Genomic DNA, 20,289 nt, shown 5'->3' with positions numbered 1-20,289 from the left:
GTGGTGAAAAATGGATTGCGTCTGCTGTACACAAACTATAAATCTCAAGATGGGATTAACAGTCATCAGAATATATTTAGCAAATCACCGGGATGATTACTCATTATTTAACATTGTGACAAATTCTTGAGCTTATATGCTACAAGACAATGTATGAGCGAAATAAGCAGTCACCACCAAGGCTGAGTATTTCTGCCTTGGCGGATGTTCATAAGAACATGGATTAAGGGTTGCGTCACAAACCTAAGAAACCAGTCCCTTCATCTTACGAAACAAAGGGTATCAGAGAAGTGGGGTTGATAGTAGAATGGAGGAACATGGGAGGGACACTCTGCTATGCGTTATGCTGTGGTTGTTTTGTCATTATGTACTTCAAGGCAATATGGGGCACTGAAGTTGATTAATTCACTGGATATCAGTCCGCAAGTCATATCATCATGAGGCAACTGATGACATCAACCAGTAACAACAGAGCAAACAGCAGAGCATCCCTCCCTCGTCCCTCTGGACCATCAACCAAGAAGCAGGTGTCGGTATCTTGCTGACCAAGTTTCACTTTCACTTCAACTTGTCAGAGCCGGCTACCAGGAACAAGGTTTATCAAACATTAGCACCACATAATGAGCTGTGTGGTGACGTAGTCAAGGCTAAAGTGATGTCCATCAATGACTACAAGCAGAATTTTAGGTGTTTGATGGGCAGCTATCTCTGAACCCTATTGGTCTGATGATAATCTTGGGGCGAGGGCCAACTTTTCGGGCTCATCTGGCGTAGCCAGCAGAGACCTGCGGCAACACCTCCTCATCTGTGCACTGGTCCTTTTGGCTAATCTTTATTAACATCTGCATAATGAACACAGATACATTTTTTTTTAAAAAAAACCCTCATGTAAAGCCTAATCGTCATCAGACATAGGCGATGCATTACGCCCCTGTGATTGGCTGATAGTACTCAGACTACATACTGAAACCAGAACACTTTGATACGAAAATGTTGCCCTGTCGCCTACAGAGTCTGCATATATATGCATAATCTGTTTATGTACATTAGATGAGCAGAGTCAAGGTGAACCGGTACGTTTGAGCTCCAGGCGAGCGGCTTGGGGGGAGGTGGGACGATTACGTATAGATCCACATACATTAAATGACGCAAATGTGTAGTTACATCTAATCCATTTTAAGAGATTTTATAAAAGGAAAATAAACGCCTAAATATCTAATTTTGATGAACAGAGATAAGTTTTTAGGGGTTTAATCGATGCCAGGAGGAACTTTTTAATCAGTATCTGTGTGAAATGCTTTTATCGTCGTGTGAGCAGATGAATGTGTGTGAATCAAATAAATTCTGCACATTTGTGGTTTTTCTGAATAGTTCAGACACAGGTGTGAACAGCCCACACATCAGACTGTTTTATTATTCCATACCGCAATAAAAAAAGTATGACTCCAGAAGATCATTTTCATATATTATAATACAGATGCAGAATTGAAAGTTTATTCTTTAAACAGCCTAGTATTTTACAAGAAATAGATAACTACTTGGAACTTTTGAACATGTCCTTAAAACAGGACATAAGTGGGCACGAATCCTTGGGCTCTACTTTGCCGTCATTATCCATGAACACCCAGCAGAAAACAGGGAGGGAATAGAGAAGGGGGGGGGGGGGTAAAGTGTAAGGGGAAAACTTTCAATAAATAAAACAAAAACAATGGATATAATCTCTCTAACCTTTCCCATTATACCCCCACCACCCCACCCATATATCCACACTTAAAAGAAACCCATACAATGGAGGCCAAATTTGAAATTTGTTGTCACTGCAAATTTCTACAACAGGACACGATCGGGACCGAGCAGCATCGACATCTCTGCAGACTTTCTCCAAACTTGAGTTCGTATGGCGATAGCTCTCTTGGCTGGTCGGATGTTTCACTGGCCAGTTTGGTCCAGTCCATTCCTCGCAAAGTTTTCAGCAGATTATGGGTCCATAAGCAACAGGAAAACACACCCTGCCTCAGAGATCGCTGTTTGTTCACAATTTGGAGTTCATGAGGGATTACCAGAGTATGTCTGATGAATGGGAAACTGAAAATAAAAGTGAAAGTTGTGGAAGCAGTTGGAGGGGCCGTGGCAGGGGGGTCGGGTAAATCAGCTGCTGTTCAAATCGGATACAGTCAGTGGGGTTTGCTTGGCTGCAGTCCCTTAAAAGTCCTCCAAAGTCTCAATCTCTCCCATGTTCAATCTCTCAGATGACGCATTCACAGAAAAACCTGAGAAGTAAAAAAAGAAAGATCCAATTAGCAGATGGGATATTTAAAGTGGTGACACATCACTGCAGATATTTTAGATTAAGTCGCAGATGGCTGCTTGCTCTCACCTAGAAGGCTGGGGTCTGCACGGACCATCTTTTGCTTCTTTTTCTTCTTCCCTGAGGTGACGGTCTCAAAGCGCTGCTGCTGGCCGCTCGTATGGTTGGACTGGTAGAGTGGCGAAGATCCTGTTCCACCCCATACAGAATCCTGGGCAGTAGAGAAATGTGGATTTAAAAGACTGAATCAACTGCTGGAGAAAAAGCTGTTGGTCTGAGATGCCAGCAAAGTCAAAGTGGTATTACTTGACTTGATTTGATCCCATTACATTTTGACGATCGTGATGAGATGTGGATGAGGGGGAAACCAAAACTATTAATGTTTCACAGTTTTCTTTTTCAAAACTGCACAAAGTATGAGCTAGGTTCATGATTATCCAAAGTTTTGTCAAGAGTTTTGTATGACTTCAATGTGTCAGACTGAGACAGGCTGCCACAAAAAACATGTATTGTAGTGTGTTTTAGGTATTAACCACCAGATTTTAGCTCTGTTTCCTTTAATGTATTTTTATGCGCGATCATAAAAACCTTTTACACTCACTGGAGGTGGTTCTGCCTTTGTCGAAAAGGGTGGCTGCACGAAATGGGAAATGGAAACACCTCTGCCAAAAAAGGTCTGACATAGCGAACATTCAACCCACATGACTAATAAGCCGTTTCTGCTTTCAGCATCTTCCAGTGCTTTAGAATCATTGACTTAATTTTTCTTTGTCTGCAGACAGCAGGAAACATGGCCAATACTTGCTCACGTGAAAGAATAATAACGGGTGCAGTCACAAATGAGGGATGTAACATTGGCAAATATTCATCTTCCATTCACTTCTATTCAGTGTGGGCAGAGAAGCAAATAAAACATTCACTTCCAGTGATGAAGCAAATACAGAACTTTGTACCGGATGAAATTAAACTTTAGTGAACTTTGACAGGTGAAGTCGTAGCCTCAACCAATAGCAAAGAACTATGCGTGGAGGAGTCATAGATTGTTGCCATGTTTAACCTTGTATGATATTGGCCATGAAAGACACAAACTGCCCTGTGAGGCGCTACCTGACAGGCATGGAACTTAAGAAAATGGAAAATGTAACAATAACATCATATTTTGCTGTATTTATTAGCAAGCTAGCAAACATTAGCTAGTAAGCTAGCTTTCTGAATCTGTCACATCAGGCACTGCCCACATTCAGCAGGTGATAGTAACTGGCTTGCATTAGCTCATGTGTGACTGTGCACCTAATTCTCATTTCTCTTTTGCAACATTTCAAAAGTTTACTTAAAACTGGCCTGACAATTTGAATGGAAACATGACTTTTGTCACCAATATTAGTGGCAGATGTGTCTTTACTGCTTAATTCTTTTGCCAATGAACGGTATTTAGACAAAGCAACTTTTCCAGCAGGAGAGAACGTTCTCAGCGTGGTGATTATGTAAGTTCAATGAGTCAAAGTAGCTCCTGTGCCAAACAAAAGAGAAAGTGTTGATGGTTGAACAGAAGCAAAGAAGCTCCCTCAAGAAGACAGTGGAAATATTTAAAACAATGCTGCCTTCAAAAGTTGCAGTGTACACATTACAATCCTCTATAACAGTATGTGTAAGTTTAATTTATTGCTACATCGCAAAACCTGGAAAGTAAAGAATATCCATGATGATGCAAAAATCATATAAAAATCTAATGTTGCCATAAAGCCGTCCTGAGCTGCTTTCACATAGGCACTGCAAACCTGAAATGATCTAGTCATTACACGGGGGAGCTGTCTGTGAGAACGCAAATGTCCAAATAAGTTGGATCGGACATTAAACTTTATCCTGCTCGTTCCCCAGTACAAAGTCCTTGTAATGTCTGATTTAGCTCATGTGTGAATAGAGCAGGTAACTATCCAGAGAATTCACAGTGAGCGAGTAGGTGTGTTGATGATGTTTCTATCATGAGGCTTGCATGAAACTGGAAGAAAAACAAACAAGAAGAAGACGCGTCATTTACACGAAAACAGCAATGAAAATGTGTAATTGAAGAGAAGATGAGACTGCGGAGCTCCTGTCAGTAAGGGCCGAAGCTGAAATCATCAGCCAAATTAAAGAAACGGCAGTTTATGAACACATTACGAACTAGCTATGCGACCACAGTGTAATTCATGTCAAGTCCCGCTTCCTGCGCTCTATACCCAGGCGCTGCCCCTCGCCGACACCAAACAGTTTTTTCCAGTAGATGAGAACACCTCTGATGCAGACAATCTCAAGCTGTGTGTTACATGTGTGAAAGAGAAACTCTGGACAATGTCCAGGCCTTACTATCTGGACATTGTTCTGTGTTCCTATGAGTAAACGGCTCTGCTCAGTAATGCGATACACGACCCACCATGGCCTAACACAACCAACAATATTACATGAGCGACAGACCTGAAAAATCTGTCATCAAATATATAACTATTTGATGCAAAGCTTTAACAAACCAGACCAGCTTTGCAGGAGGATCACATTTGGTCTCTATCCCCATTAGGAAACAAGGAATCAGCAGTGCAGTGACATCTTTTGGGGCCGATCCAAAGGGGTGACGCGAGAAAGAGAGTCACACCAGAAATGTAAATAACAGTTGTGGCTGTGGAGTATGACGGCATGTACTGTCAGATGACTTGCTCTGATTGGTCAGAACATGCCTGGCAAAAAATGCCTCAGAGCAAAAACTAATTTTAGGGAGCAATAGGGACTCATGTCTCTTTTTGACTCACATGGCTTTACAAGGCAAAAATGGGACCAAAACATACGGTGCCTCATCTGCTGTTTCTTCAACGTGCTGAACTATTTCAGTATCGCTCACCTGCTGCTGCTGCTGCTGCTGCTGCTTGAGGACTTGCTGTTGGTTCTGCGGAGCCGGTTTTTGTTGGTTAGCGTTCTGTTTGGCACGACGTTCCAGGAACTGCTTGGCAAAGTCCTTAGCCTCGGGAGTGTCCCCCAGATAGGCTCTGACATAGTCGTGCACCTCGTACGGAGAGTCCACTTCTTTCAGGAAGGATGCAAACGTTGGAACTGGCAGGGAGACAGATGGAGAACATTTGTGAGTTTGGCTTCCAGAAATGGTTGATCAATAGTTGTGGGTGGAAGGCCTTTGCAAAGAATATTTTTGAAGTCTTACCATCCAGATTGTTGGCCGTGTTGAGGGTGTGCAGGGTTTGCTCACACCATTGCATGAAGGTGTCCTGCTGGCTCTTATTGACCCCTTGAAACAACTTCAGCAGCTTCTCCTCCTCTTCTACTTTCTTATTGGCCCGCCCACTCACAGAATTACTTTACATGTGAAGAGAAATGCAGCAGGAAGACAAAAAGAAGTCATTAAGATCTGTGCATTACTCATATCCGTCATATGGTAGGTCATGCTTTTCATCAGGAGGTCGTGACTAAGCCAGACTTTTTTTCCATTTTAGTACTCTTAATAAATACCTGAGGTTGGCGTTGCCTTTGTTGTTCTTCTGCATGTTGCCTTTCTTGGTTGGAGGAGGCTGCTGGACAGCTTCCTTCACAGCCTCATCCCAGAAGCCCATGTTGGAGTTGTGGGTGTCACCCCAGATACTGCTGGAGTCTGAGCCCCAGTTGGTGCAGGTGCTGGTGTTCACAGATCCCCACACTGAGTTACTCAGAGATGGCGTCTGTGTAGAGACAGAAATACTGTTACTGACATAGCACTTGTTTCTAGGGCTGCAAGCCACAGTTAATTACATTTCTCTGTTGTTTGGTCAGTAAAATGTCAGAAAATGGCCATCAATGTCAACAAGTTGCTTTTTTTAGCCAACAAATGGTACAACACCCAAAGATATATTGCACCAGTTGACAACTTGATTGATCTACTTATCATTTCAGCCATCTTTCCTTCTTTTGCAAAAGGTAACCTGATGTTATTAGAATTAAAGGTTATGTGAAAAACAAAATGGCCCTGTTGACATTTTAGGGCCCAGACACCACAAGCTGGCGGTTGGCAGTTGGTTAATGTCTGGCTGTCAGTGAACTTCTGTCGACCTAGTTTTTGCAGACAGTCTTGCACTGTCAGTGTCCGCACAAGTCGGTCCTTGTCACTGTTTAGAGCCATGAAAACTGAGCCACAACTTTCTGTCATATTCAAGCAGCTGTTGCTAAGACGTATAAACTACCCAAAGTAACTGAGCCTTCATGTCAAAATTGAAACTGCATTAAAGAGATATTGTGAACACTGTATTTAAATATTGTATGTCAGAATATTGTCATATCCACACCCAGCCCTGCAGCTCTACGTAGATTTTATCCTCCTCTAGCTGATAAGACACGGTATCACGTAGGGCACGTACAGTTCTGTTTTGAGTGCGGATCTGTTGGGTGACAATAGGGTGTGTTTGCTGCTGCTGTTGCTGCTGCTGATGCTGCTCCTTCCGCTGTTTCATCTGCTGCGCTTCTTCCCTTTGAATCTCCAGCAAAGATTTGGTAGCAGCTGGCTGTTTGGCCACACTGCCCCAACCAGACAGCTTGGCCTGGGGCTGCTGAGCTAGTTGCAAGGCCTGCTGCTGCTGCAGCTTCAGGAGCTCCTGCTGCTGACGTCGCTGCTGCGGGGGCGAGGAGGGAGAAGGACAGGAATCAGAGTGCATAAAAATGACATTTGGCTCAACGACAATAATCAGTCAAAAAGGATAACTCAAGAGAAGCACTAAAACATCAACGAACACAACCAGGCTGCTTGCTGTTTTTACCTCCTCCCGCGTCTGTCGTTCTCTCTCCTCTTCCAGTTTCTGGATCTCAGCCAGTGACAGGGCGCTCTGAGGCTGGTTTATAGCGTTGACCGACTGCTGGCCCCACTTTGAGGAGGATGGAAGCTGCAGAACAGGACACAGTGTTTTAGCAACTTTAAATATATTTTGTACCGTCTATTTTTGCTGACTGCTCCTCTGTGCCCTTACCCTGTGACGTAGCGGTTAAAAAAAAAAAAGTTCAACTTTGCTTCAATGTCAAATAGTTTGAGCACATATTTTGGTATTTTAACCAAGTTTAATATAATTTTGTTTTGTTAAAGCTTTGGGTTTTATTTGTCTGAATGAATGTGTCTTATAGAGACTCAGTGCACGTCAGGTATAGCCCCACCTGTAGCTATTAAAGGACGGCTATGTTTGACCACTCTTTTTTATGGCATCAATGGATTTTTCATATGGTTTCTATATGAAGTTAATTCAGAACAATGTGTGGAACAACATGAATGTATTTTTGAAGTGACAGGAAGCTATGGGGGGAAGTGCTACATATTCAGAGGCCGCAGCTTTTAACAAAGACAAGCTGACACACCTTCATCTGTGCGAGCTGCTGCTGCTGTTGCTGCTGTTGCTGAAGTCTCCTGAGAGCCTCTTGTTGCTGCTGCCTCTGTCTCTGCAGCTCCTGCTGTCTTTGGGCCTCCTGCTCTCTCCTCTTCTGCTCCTCCAGTTGCTGTTGGGCCAGCGCAGCTGCTGCTGCAGCAGCTGCAGCTTCTTCCTCCGCTCGCTTCTCCTCCTCACGCCTCCTCAATACTTCGAGTTCCTCCTGCTTTCTGCGCTCCTCTTCCTAGTGAGGTAGAAATCATCACAATTTAGGGAGACATTTCACAAATCATAGAAGGCAGAAATATGTGACATGTTTTCATTTGGTTACCTGTTTGCGAAGGAACTCTTCCCGTTTCTTTCTCTCCTCCTCTTCCCTCCGCCTCTCCTCTAATCTGCGCAGAGCTTCCTCTTGTGCCAGTCTCTCCTCTTCCTCTTTTTGTCTGCGCTGTGCCTCCTCTTGCTCTCGCTGTCGTCTTAATGCCTCCTCCTAAAGATTTACAACACTGAGTCAGTCTCGATGCAATCAGAGAAAAGTGGCTCACATTGTTTAAGTGCTTCAGATTGACATTGTCCAAATGCTCGACCTGTTTTTGTCGTGCCAGCTCCTCTTCTTCCAAACGTTTGCGTTCCTCCTCCTGTCGAGCCCTCAGGGCCTCCTCCAGTCGTTTCCTCTCCTCTTCCTCCCTTTTGGCTCTCATTTCTGCCTCACGCCTCTCCAACTCCAACTGTTGCATGAGAAAATCATGATAGTTCCTCTTTGTGTTATCATCACCATCTGGATCTCATGCAGAGATGTGAGATTACATCATATATGACAAATCCCACGTTAAAATCACTGATTCATCAGCCTTCATTTTAAGATTTGAATATTTTAAATGCAATCAATTTCATCTTACTAACGACATTTTCAGCTTTTGAAAACACTAAGATGCTGCTGTATTCAAGAGTATTAGAGGTCCTGACATTGGATGAGACTTTTTCAGAACCATTTCCCACTGATGGAAAAGTGAGCAGAAATACTTTTACCTTTGCAGACTTTGTCTTCTCTAACTGTTGCATCTGCTCGATGGTTGGCGCCTGTGCCATGGAGTCTATAGGCAAATCCCACACGCTGCTACCATCCCACGCTGTTGAGTAAGACATAATGTATTAGACCTGCTATGACTTGAAACAGACCTTTTCTTTTTCTCGCGTGTGATTCAAAAATAAGCCAACACTGCAGATTACTGAAGATAGAAACTCACTGTTTTGAGCAGCTTGTTGGACATTTGGCGTGCAAGAAGCCTGAGAGGACGGGTTCTGCATTTCCCACACAGAACCAGAGTCTGGTACAGACAGGGACCGGGTAACAGGAGGTAGGAGGCTCTCAGATGCTCTAAAAGAATTAGAAAATACACATATCAATAAATGCAATCCTCTCTTCAAGTCGACTATAACACATGTGCAGATGTATTTAGAGGGCCGGGTGAGGGATGTGACTGTGTGATAGTGTACCTTAGCTTGAGAGCCTGGTATTGCTGTAGAAGCAGGTTGATCTGCTGTTGGTGTTGCTGCTGCTGTTGAAGAGGAGCTGAGCTGAGAGCTGCAGCTTTCTGCTGGGCCAGGGCCTGAGCATACTGCTGCCTGAATGGTGGAAGACAAATGGACGGCAGGAATAAGACAGGAGCAATAAAAAGTTAACATCTGAATCACTATCTTTATATTTATGTAAATTTTTTTAACTCTGTCATTAACTCTGTGACCTACTCCTGTATTAAGTCCAGGAAGTGAGCGGCTTATAAATGTGTGTATTTGAACATCTGTGTGCCAGATGTGAGCCTTGTGTACCTGAGGAGGTATTGATATTGGAGCTGCTGTAACTGGTACAGGTTGAGAGCAGTGAGCTCTTGCTGCCTCTTCAGCCTCTCTTGATCATCCCCCTGCGTTACATAAGAAGACACCGTCAGAATAAATCATAGCATTCAAACAACAAAAGGTAGCAAAAAAACAAGCTCTATAAAAACTGCTGTTTAGTCAAGGTCTTTGAGCAGTTTGACTGAGCTTGAGCAGCATCCTGTTGTCCAAAAGCTGCTACATTTACACCTAGCATCCAGCCACACTACTACTCTTCCTTTTCCAGGGACTTTGAGAAGACTGCTGACCCCGTTTTAGATTGAAAACCCGAGTTGCGTCTTAGTCTGGACAGGCAGAAACATGGCGTAGATATCTACGTTTGCTTCCTGTCAGGGTCTTATCAGTCATGATGTGCCAAGCCAAAACATAACAGTTAGGTCTACATATATTTTGTGATTTTATCGGCCTCGTGTGAAAACTCCTTTCCCATTACCATGGCTTCCTCTAGTGATGGATAATGCCCCCTGTTCAGCTCTAATGTGATGCCATATTTGCTTTGCAACGACTCCCAATTAATGTTTTCCGCTGCCTTGACCGCCTTTTAGTTGTGAAACAGTTCTGCCTTGTTGTCGGTCCAAGCAAAGAAATCCTTGTTCTTTCGTTTCATTATTGCTGTCCTTCCTTCTTAGTACTTCTCTGTAACAAGTAAACCACCACAGAGAAGACAGTCTGCTTCCTGTTTACATCAGCACTGGCATGCCCAGTGAATGTTAATGGTCTTGTGATATGCCTTTTCAGGCATGTTAGTATAGATGGAGATGAATTTTTAAAAAAAACTGTGTTCATGTGTACAGGGACTGTTTTCATTTTAAAACGCCATTTAAAAATGAAAAGGTTTTAGTTTGGATGTAGCCAGAGACCTTTCCTGATTCAACCAAAGCTGCAACTGTCACTAAAGGTGCTTCAACTAAATATCACCGTTAAGAGTCGTGAATACTTATTCAATTGTCTTAAATGCATTTACATTTTTTTTTGCAATATCTCAATAAGTACATGAAAAACCTTCACAACATCCATCACGTCAGCTGGAAGAACAAGGGTCTTAAAACAGTCAAATATATGAAGGACTCCTCTGACACATCTTTCTGGTAAAAAAGAGTGGAATACACCACCACCTGCAGGTCATGGCTTGTACTGGCAACTAGTGCTGATCACAAAGCAAACCTGTAGACATAAGGAATGAAACAGGCCACACTGAGCACACACATACCTGTAGAGGAGGTGGTGCAGGTCCTGGAGTGAACGGTACTCTCCCCCATATCTTCATAATCTCTCCAAGCGCTTGAAATACTTCATCACACCCTCTTTTAACTAAGAGAGACATTGTGAAGTAACCAGCCTGGAACCACTCAGCCATCTCCTGGTTACTGAATGGACCTGAGAGGGCACAAGAAGGGAGCAGATGAGGTTCAGGGAGAGATACTACAACAGCTTTTAAGCTAAATGAACAGTAGTTTGACCAGATTAAAATTTCTCCCAGTCTCACCCTGTATCTCTCCTTGGGGGTCTTTGTAGAACCACTTGAGAGCAGCCTCGTGGGTGAGCGGCAGGCCTGCAGGTTTGGGCTTCTCTGAAGTCTTTGCTGTAAGTCTGTCGTCATCCACCACACCATCCTGTAGGTATGCTACCATCTTTTCTGCCTCCTGGGGACGAATGGGAGCCAGGACACAGAGAGATAATCTCAGGAGGATATTACATTACTCATAACCCTGTTTAAAATCAATACAACCTAAAATAATAGGGCTGTTCCCTCGTAGCCGATGAGTCAACGAACCGGCTGTTGTGGAAGTTTATGACTTGCTTAAGCTTTCGTGTCAGTAAGTACAAGATTTTAAGAGATCCTTAACATCAATATAAGATATTTTACGATTGTTAGGATAGCCCACTCATCTCATGACAGTTAACTAACTTACCTGCTCAAAGTGTTTCAGTCCCTCGTCTTCATCTGTGTCGTGTGGCACAGCAGTGGGCCTGCCAATAGGTGCCATTAAATTTGAAGAGAAGGGCAAAGGATTGTTCATTGCCACAGGAACCTCCATGGGTTTTTGGGGTAGCTGGACGCTAGGCGATGGAGCAGATACTTCTGTATAAAACAGCACGAGGGAAAAAACAGATATTAGGATGTGGAACCAACTGGTGAAAAAGTCCTATGTACAGTCAAATTGAAGACCCAAATCTAACCTGCGAGGGTGGTGGAAATGTGGTTGATGGGTAGGGACTCGAGCATGCTGTTAGACATGGGGACGTGCAGGGGGACTTTGCAGGGCTCTGGTGGGAGCTCCATGGGTGGCTGCCGTTCAGCGGGCCTCTCACACTCTTCTGTTCTGTTGGGCTGGCTCAGCGACAGAGACTGGGCAGGAAGCTGGGGCTCTGAGACTGGGGGAGCAACAGGTGGAGCCACAGGTAAAGCCTCCTCTGATGCTCTCGACAACTCTAAAAAATCATAATAACAGTAGAGACATGAGATGGAATCATAACCAATATAACTATGATCATCCACTGAAAAAAGGACAGTTTTCATTATGGTTTCTGCTGCAGTAATTGAAGATAAACTAAACATGAAAACACCTTCCACATCAACAATTTTCCTTTTCTTTGCTCATGTTCACATCAAGTAGCTTTGATTGCTTTGAAATTGCCGTCAGTAAATTCCTATTTTATTATAGTGGTTGGTGGATAAAGCAGCCACCGTCTCCAAAGCAATCGATCGCGCCTTTTTGTGTCCTTAACAACAAAAACATTTCCCTTTCAAAAAGATTTGGCCTCAAAATATATCTGAGTGCTGTGTGGCTTTTAAATCTTTTTCCACTAATGACTGAGATTGCACCACTATTGTAGTTTCTAAAAGATGATTTGGGCCAAACTGTGGTGTCAAAGCAACATAATGGCATAATCCACAAAGAGAACACCAGTCAGCTGCAAGACCTAAGGGCCCGTTTCACAGAAGCGAATTCTGAGTACTGCTTGTTCCATGTCACAGATGACTGGAATTTTTTTTTTTTAGATAAAACTGCCGGTCCCAATGTTTTCTTGCATGCTCATGCATGCAAGTGTAGAGTTTCTTTTCATTAGTTAAATGTGTCAAAAGTAATGTGAAAGGAAATTTTCTCATGTTGCAAGTCAAAGCTTGAATGTTGCAAAATTGGTCAAAAGGGCCCCCAGGTTCAAAACCCAGCGTCAGTACACTCAGATACTGACACAATTTCATTCGTTCTTTTCTGTAGGTGAACTTAAAACGGCGTAGCAAGGTAGAAATATTTTTAAGACAAAAGTTCATTTGACTTAATGTCTTTGCTCGTCCTACAACATTAAAAATGCATTTTAAAAAAATAAGCACTTTAGCTATCTGACCTTTTCGTTCAGCCTGCCTGATGGCCTCTGTTTCCAAATCTTTGGTCTCCCTGGGCGGACTGTCCTCCTCCTCCAGGCCCTCTTCACACTCTTCCAAGGGTTTGAATTCAAGCTCTGCCTCCTCCAAGATTGGCTCCTTGGAGGCTTTCTGAATACACAACAAAGAACACATTTACAGTAACTCTGATACTATTCTCATCCCATTTCAGTCCTTGTGGCAAAAGAATGACCTGCTCCATAAAATATAGTGCAGCATATCAATACATCATTTAAAAGTCTCTGTCATTCACTGATTTATTCATAACTCTCCTCTTACCTTGAGTGAGAGAAAGGCCCCCGATGAGTCAAAGGTGCCCGCCTCCTCGTCTGCATCCTCCAAACACCACTCTGGTAGGCTGTCCCTCTCGTCCTCCAGGCTGCCGCTGCCTGACCGTGGCCTCCGGTAACCGCGCTCATCTTCTCTCGCATCAAATGGGAAACGACGGCGCTGATCTGGGTGTTCCCGCCACCCTGCTGACCGAGGCCCATCTGGGGAAAACAGTTCACATTTACAACAAACTTTAATCTCATGATCTATCTTGGCTTCAGCAAAAGATTTGGCCACTAGTAGCGCTACTGAAGTGCATCCACATAAAATAACACATGATAAGAGTATGATTTATGAGCATGTGCATTAAGATGAGAAGTTCAGAAGTACAGGGAAGTTAATAAAGGAGACGCCAGTGAACCTCTGAATTGTCCCTCTGACATAAAACATCATGATGTGCCCTTAATGCGTTCCTGTTATATGTTGTATCATTCTGATAGCAAAGCTGACAAAGACAGCCACTATACATACTGACAAACTGGGGCTGGAGAATATCTCATCCGTGAAGCAGGTTGTTATGTCAATACTATATTTCCTCTGGCCGGCAATGAAACTAACAGACCACATAACATTTTTCAAGCTGCAACACACACATGTATCTTATTTTGAAGTTGTACAACTAACATGGCAGCACACCACAAATACATTTAACACAAACAGTCGTATTAGTGATATGGTCAGTGCTGTGCCCACCTGGGCTCGGGGGGCACCACCGGTCACTGTCCCGTCGAGACCCCGCGAGGCGCCAGCCCCCCTCATCATCCTCACCGTTCTGAGCAGAACGCCAGTTCTCACTCTCTGAACGCGTGAAGTCATGCTTCCTCGGTAGACCTGTTACACCATCCTCATAGTTGCCTCGGACTGCAGAGAGAGGTGGGTAGGCACATAATTAAAGGTGAAGCCATCATCATTATAGTGAAAGTTTAAAGACAGATTATCAAACTTTCTTAATCGGTTAAAACACAAATACAATCAAGAAAAAGCCCTTAAAGGGATGTAGTTTGCGGGGGTGGTCTCGAGTGGTCATTTATTAAACTACAAAGGCACACTTACTGTGATTCATCTGAAAATGTCCTGGAACAACTTCTGCTGGGGTGACAGAGAGCAACAAGTAGATAAGCCAGTGCATTTGCCAACAAGTACATCATGTATTGATTATTTGAGCAACAAATTTTAACACCAACCTGGGTCTTTTCGACCTGGCTTTTCAAACCTCCGTTCTCCCCTGGTGAGAAAAAAATACATTATGTTAAGTCACTGCAAAAAAAATAAAGTTCAAAATTCAATAAAATGTTGGCAAATGAAATTGGCATTGTAATACCTTTCTTCCCAGCTTTGGGAGCGATGCATCTCCCTCCCTCCACGACCAAAACCTTCCACATCGTCAAAACTTCTTTGGTAAAACCCTCCATCTCCTCTTCCCCGGCCTGAAAACAATCACAGGTTGATGTGACCTAATATGACCTGAAGAGGTCAAGTCGCTCTTGACTGTGTGCACTGGCTTGGCATTAACTTGCTTTCAGGTAGGATATTTAACATCATGATCAAAAGGACCAAATGTGGTTATAACATCAGCGGAGGGCTGCGTGAAACATTTGCGATATTCCATAAGAGATTATCAGAAAACCTATACCCACCTTCTAAAGCCATTAGTCACCCACACACTCACATACACACGACTGAACTACCATCATCTATTGCACAAAATCTGCTGAATCATGATGCTGTACTCTGCTTTTCCATCAGAGGATGTGCAATAAACCAGCTGTTGTGGTTTTTAATTCATCTGTCCAATCCATGATTCATGGACAACATCCTCTAACAGTGACATGGGAGTTAGGCTGTAGTATGCTGCTGTATCTTCCTCCAATTTCTCTCAGTATCTGTCAGACAAACTACATCACTGTGCACTACTGTCAACATCTAATTTATGTACCTATGGTAACTTACTGCTTATAATAAACCCCCCTGTATGGCATGACCTCTCAACCGACCTTCAATTCAGAGAAAGTTCTATGAACGATCTAACACAGCTCATCTAATGTACACAGAAGCCTAGGTATAAAGAGCTGCTACTGATTAAATTTGAACTCTACCCATTGTCAGGACCTAAAGCTGGCAGTGTGAATCAAACACTGAGCAGTCTACAGTACAGAGGACAGGACATTAAGCAGGGAGGAAATATGAGTGTAAATGGGTTATATGCTCAGAATAAAAGCAGATTGGTAAAGGCGTGGCCAATGACTTTGCAAGATCATGTTTCAGCTCTTAAGAGTTGGTCAGTAAGTTACAGCCGACAGTTTTGGCAATCAGTGGTATATTCCATTTATCACTTTTAGGTTTTGAGTGGCTATTGTCCTTCTGCCTTCCCAGAACTGCATCTCCAAACTGTTGCAAACTCCACAGTGAGGAACAGGAGAGATACCATTGTACCAAAACAAGAGATTAATTTATGTAGTGGTAACACAACAAACACACCAGCTGACAACAGTGTTACTAAACACAGAACTTCTCTTAACACTTCGGGCTAAGCAACAGTAGCTTGTGCAGTTTAAACTGCACTGTAAAATACAGGGATATGCAGCTTTAACTGATTGGAAGGGTGTATATGGGTGCCTGAGTGTGTGTGTGTGTGTGCTACTAGCAGCCTGATTTCAAACAGGGTTTTCCATGTCTGAGACACATCAGTAGTTCAAGCAGCTGCAGGAGAGTATGCTGAGTAAGCACAACACCTACAGAGCGCTAATATTACACCCCTTGTCTCAGTTGGTGGGATTCCTCAAAGCCATCTTAACTATCTGGAGTTGTTGTGACTTCAGAAACTGCACAGACAAAATAGCTCAATAGCTAAAATAAAGGCTCATTTGATAAAAGAAATCCAACATAGTGCTTCCACAACAAAATCTCCACCTGCAGCAATTTATCTTTGAAATGAGAAAGAAAATATGACACATCCGTGGATAATCTTAATTAAATTCTTACCTCTACCCCTTGAGGTACTTCGGCCTCTTGGTGCCCCTGCTATCGGACCGCCTCCTCGCCCTGTCAGCCGAAGTACAGCTGCACTGTTTACAGACATGGAAAAATTTCTCTGCAAACACAAATGGGGGAGGGGAGCAAGGGGACAAAAAGTAAGCTCTCCGCTCTCTTCGTTGCACCTGCTCTGTATTTGGAAGCCGAACTGCCAAGAGTACTGTATAATCCATAGGGTCTGTATAATCCAAGAAATTACATTAAGAAGCCAACTGGCCTGAGAAACCGTTTCTGAAATTACCATTTCTCACCAATATAGAGACCTGATATAAGTCCTCCTACCTGTTCCTCCTCTGTAAAAGACACGAGTGCCAGAGGCGGCAAGGGCTCCTCTTGCAATATGGGCAGGAACTCCTTGTCGTGTAGGTCTATAGGGATCTGGAGGAGATAAATAAACAGTCACAGGCTTCACTGTTAAGGTGCACAAGGGTTTGAAAGGCAGGGACATAATTCATATGCAAATCATTTCAACTGCAAGCCTGTATCAACAGCTAAGATGCAGATGTTATCAGCCTACAAACCTTGTTATCCTTTACATAAAGTGCTAACATTTCTTCTCTCCCGTAGCGATAGTCTGCAAGTTTATACTTTGGCAAAGCAGGTGAGAGGGGTGGAGAGGCAACCGCACAGCCACCTCCACCACTGCCGCCGCTGCCACCACCGCCAGACAAGGCACGGAGCCTGCAGAGAGACAGATAGGGTAGTAGAAGCAGAGGGGACAGAGGAAGGGGAGACAACACTTAAGATGAGGTGGCACTTGACATGTCTGAACATGTATGGAAAAGCTACATTGGGCCTTAACAGAAAACCAGTTTCACAACCTACAAATAATTTCTCTTTCACTTATCATGACTGCATGCCAGTTCATTTACCATTCTGGTCCAAAGTTAAGTGTCTGGGTTTCGGCCATTCTTCCTGGAAGTTCTACAAACATGAAAAGGGAGGAAAAGGATTAATACCACTCAGTATATACAATTATAGTATAGCAGTAGTACTGATGAAAAGCAAATTATATTTACTTGCGTAGCCTGCTTTGTTTAGCAAATATTTAGTGATAGTTTAGCAGTCTGTGATTTTTGTTTTGTTTATATAGCCTACTAGCAACAACTGGCTGTATTAATTGTACCCATTGGTGGGAAAATTACATGTATGTTTTCATGAGATTGAGCACACTGGTCATCAATTACTATTCCTTAAATCGGGATAACTAAAATCAATATATTTTTTTAACATCCCAAACACAGTTCAATCAGCATCAAATCTACACAAATATTATCAAACCCATGTTGTTTTACTAAACCAGTTAAAGTAAATGTTTTATTTCACAACTCATTCACCATTGCAAGATTCTGCTCAACAGATTTTGGAAAAATTCCCTGCTTTACTGTCTTACAACTCCTCGGGATGTGCAGCCCATCCCACTAGCAGTTAAGCAGTGTACAATTTCAATCTGCTAAAGCTATTTTAGGAGGTCTCAAAGTCCAAGTGGGTATGTGAGACACCTGTAATTGACAACGGGGGTTGCCTTTACTAGACTAAATAAACTACATGTACTACTAACCATGTTTCTCCAACAAGATTATTAGATGTGTTTACGCATGTGTGCCCACTGCCAAGACTTTCCCGTACACTCAGGCCTGATAGCTTAAGATTTATTACACAGCCAGGCTTCCTCAAATATCAGGCACCAACAGGGACAGTAGACACTCAGTACAACTGACCATATGGACGCCAGGATAAGCCACGTGTAAGTTGGTGGTTAAAGCAATAAATACACAAACTCAACGGGAGATCGCAACGTTAGTGGCAACTCTGCTGCTAGCCTCGCACATTTGTCAGTGTTAACATAAAGTACAACCCGGACGACTGGCTGAGTTTACATAACGTTATGACTTGGGTGAAATCATCCAAGAGCCAAAGCTCGCCAACTGCCCAATCTGTTCACAACAACAACTTTTATCAGTTTGATTGTGTCAGACTTTGATAATAATAAGAGGGAGACGGCTTGAGTCAGCGGAAAAACTACCATGTTCTCCCATATCGTTAGTTGTCAGGATTGTTAGCTTAGTCTACTATATAACGTCAACGCTAATCAAATCGCAAAGCCTGGAGCAACCTAACGTTAGTCATACTGACCCACCCCGCTTACTGATGATGGCACTGAAGCTAACGTTACGTACGTTACTGTTGAATATTAAAAGTTGGCTAGATCCGTGATGGTCACTCGGGAAGGTTAAAGTGGAAATCATCCTCGGTTAACGTTTCCAACATTACGCTAGCTAACGTAGCAAGCTAACCTGTCGAATAAACAACTAACATGGACAGTAGAGCTAAACACATGAAACAAGTAACTGACATTCGCCGACACATTTTCTAACGGTTAAAAGTTGACGGTTGAGTTATAGTAATGTTGAAAGGTGGCGACAGAGTTGTAGTTAAAATGCAACTTGCTAACGTTACATGCTGGTGCCACACCAGGGTATTTTCGCTAACGTTAGCCAACTGTGGTTATGCTAGCGCGTTAGCTACCTGCAGTTGGCCAACTAGCTAGCTAGCATCGTTTTAACCCTACGTAGCTCATGTATGCATGTCATACGTGAGCATACACTTATATTTTGACACCACTTTATTTAACCAGACAAGAAGACGTCTTGTTATATACTCTAGCGTTATATAGCAAATGTAACACTGATCTGACACACGAGTTAATCCCTATCCTCAAGACTTGTGGCTAGCATGCTAGCTAGCTACACGCGGCCTTCGAGCATCCTGGATCCACAACAACATTTCCTTGTCAAACCGTCCCGCACTTCACACGGCCCGGACACGGACACAGAGTCACTGGGGCCCGGTGCTGCAAGGCCAAGTAAACATGGTGGTTTAACAACAGTTCCTAGCACCCCCAGCTCGTCAGAATATGGCTCTCTGACATGGCACTTTACTTAAATGTACGATTTTTCTCTGCTAGTGTATTAAACTTTGGCTGTCTTACCTCTGCTTGATCTGACAGCACAAGGTTTGTATGCGAGTTGTGTGGCTCTCTCTGGGCTCTCTCTCTCTCTCTTCGTTTTCCACAAGATGGCTGAGTGTGGGTCACATGACAGCTGATAAAACCCGTATGCCGTGGACAGATTTGCTGACTGGTGCGTATTCAAAAACAACTAAGTTATTATTACCACTGTAATTTCAACTCTTATGTTATATGAGTCTGCTGTGCACAGTGAATTCAGTCATATCAACGATGTCTCACAAAAATACGTTTAAAAGGAGCATGTATTTGTTTCTAAACATCAAAAGTATTCAGGAAGGGACAGGCCTTATGTGCCAAACTCACCCACCCCCCCAAGAAGCCAATGTACACAATGTAATGTAATGTAAGCCTCTCATACACACCCCCTCGAATGTGCTTTTAAAGTTTATATAATAATAACTAGGCTATATATTACTGCAATAAGGACTTTATGACAGACCTGTATTTATACAGGTGAACTGGAAAATGCTCAGACTGGGCTGCTTTATTTACTGATTCACTCAAAGGTCAATAATACACTAAAGTTAGTATTTTAAAAAACACATACAAGGGAGAAAAAAATAGAAAATAGGCTTTATGATGTCTTGTGCTATCCTTTTTTTCTAATTTCAGCAAATGATAGAATTATTTACAGTTCCATTGCTTTTACCCAAACACTGTCCCTGATGCAGGAATAGGAAAATAAGGGTTTTACAATGAACCCGTATTGACAACAAGGTAGGCTAATATTTAAAAATAAAATATAGATATGTAAATAATACACACGTGATAATGTCAGGTAATTACTCCAGCTCTTCATAAATAATTTCTGTTTGTTTCCATTCTTGCTTTGTCTCCCTACCCAAATCCATCTGGTTGCTTATTCACTATCCATTAAGTGTAATTGCTCTTTTTGTACGCTTGCAGACTCTCTCTCTTACTCCCTACTGTAGAAATGTATTAG

General features: G+C 42.9%; 1 protein-coding gene across 7 annotated transcripts; it reads right to left on the bottom strand.

Annotated features, from left to right (window-relative positions):
• Window positions 1-1,654: 1,654 nt before the first annotated feature.
• Window positions 1,655-19,408, bottom strand: gigyf2 (GRB10 interacting GYF protein 2). Of its 7 annotated transcripts, none has more exons than XM_050075146.1 (29): window positions 19,308-19,408; window positions 17,188-17,239; window positions 16,837-16,996; window positions 16,598-16,693; window positions 16,265-16,373; window positions 14,604-14,709; window positions 14,467-14,507; window positions 14,336-14,371; window positions 13,976-14,143; window positions 13,232-13,443; window positions 12,916-13,063; window positions 11,746-11,997; window positions 11,478-11,647; window positions 11,051-11,207; window positions 10,775-10,941; window positions 9,499-9,590; window positions 9,166-9,294; window positions 8,916-9,046; window positions 8,698-8,798; window positions 8,256-8,396; window positions 8,000-8,158; window positions 7,661-7,912; window positions 7,075-7,197; window positions 6,607-6,930; window positions 5,801-6,006; window positions 5,496-5,647; window positions 5,181-5,389; window positions 2,378-2,519; window positions 1,655-2,270 (listed from the first exon to the last, which is right to left on the bottom strand). In XM_050075146.1, the coding sequence occupies exons 2-29, from the start codon at window positions 17,223-17,225 to the stop codon at window positions 2,203-2,205; spliced, it is 4,089 nt and encodes a 1,362-aa protein (XP_049931103.1). In that variant the 5' UTR covers window positions 17,226-17,239; window positions 19,308-19,408; the 3' UTR covers window positions 1,655-2,202. The 7 variants fall into 7 exon arrangements, with proteins under 7 accessions (XP_049931103.1, XP_049931105.1, XP_049931106.1 ...); XM_050075148.1 differs by having other exon boundaries at window positions 2,378-2,522; window positions 5,193-5,389; XM_050075149.1 differs by having other exon boundaries at window positions 6,679-6,930.
• Between the last annotated feature and the right edge of the window lie 881 nt (window positions 19,409-20,289).

The sequence above is a fragment of the Epinephelus moara genome, chromosome 21, assembly GCF_006386435.1.
Source record: "Epinephelus moara isolate mb chromosome 21, YSFRI_EMoa_1.0, whole genome shotgun sequence".
NCBI lineage: Eukaryota > Metazoa > Chordata > Actinopteri > Perciformes > Serranidae > Epinephelus > Epinephelus moara.
This window is presented reverse-complemented; position numbering and strand designations above follow the sequence as displayed.

Bases quoted from the DNA above. Each gene is read 5' to 3' on its own strand.
- gigyf2 (XM_050075146.1), bottom strand. From the start codon at position 17,225: ATGGCCGAAACCCAGACACTTAACTTTGGACCAGAATG. The intron at 8,397-8,697 runs GTAAAAGTATTT...CTCATGCAACAG, and splicing joins AGAAGACAAAGTCTGCAAAG to TTGGAGTTGGAGAGGCGTGA. The intron at 7,913-7,999 runs GTAACCAAATGA...CTACCTCACTAG, and splicing joins AAGAGTTCCTTCGCAAACAG to GAAGAGGAGCGCAGAAAGCA.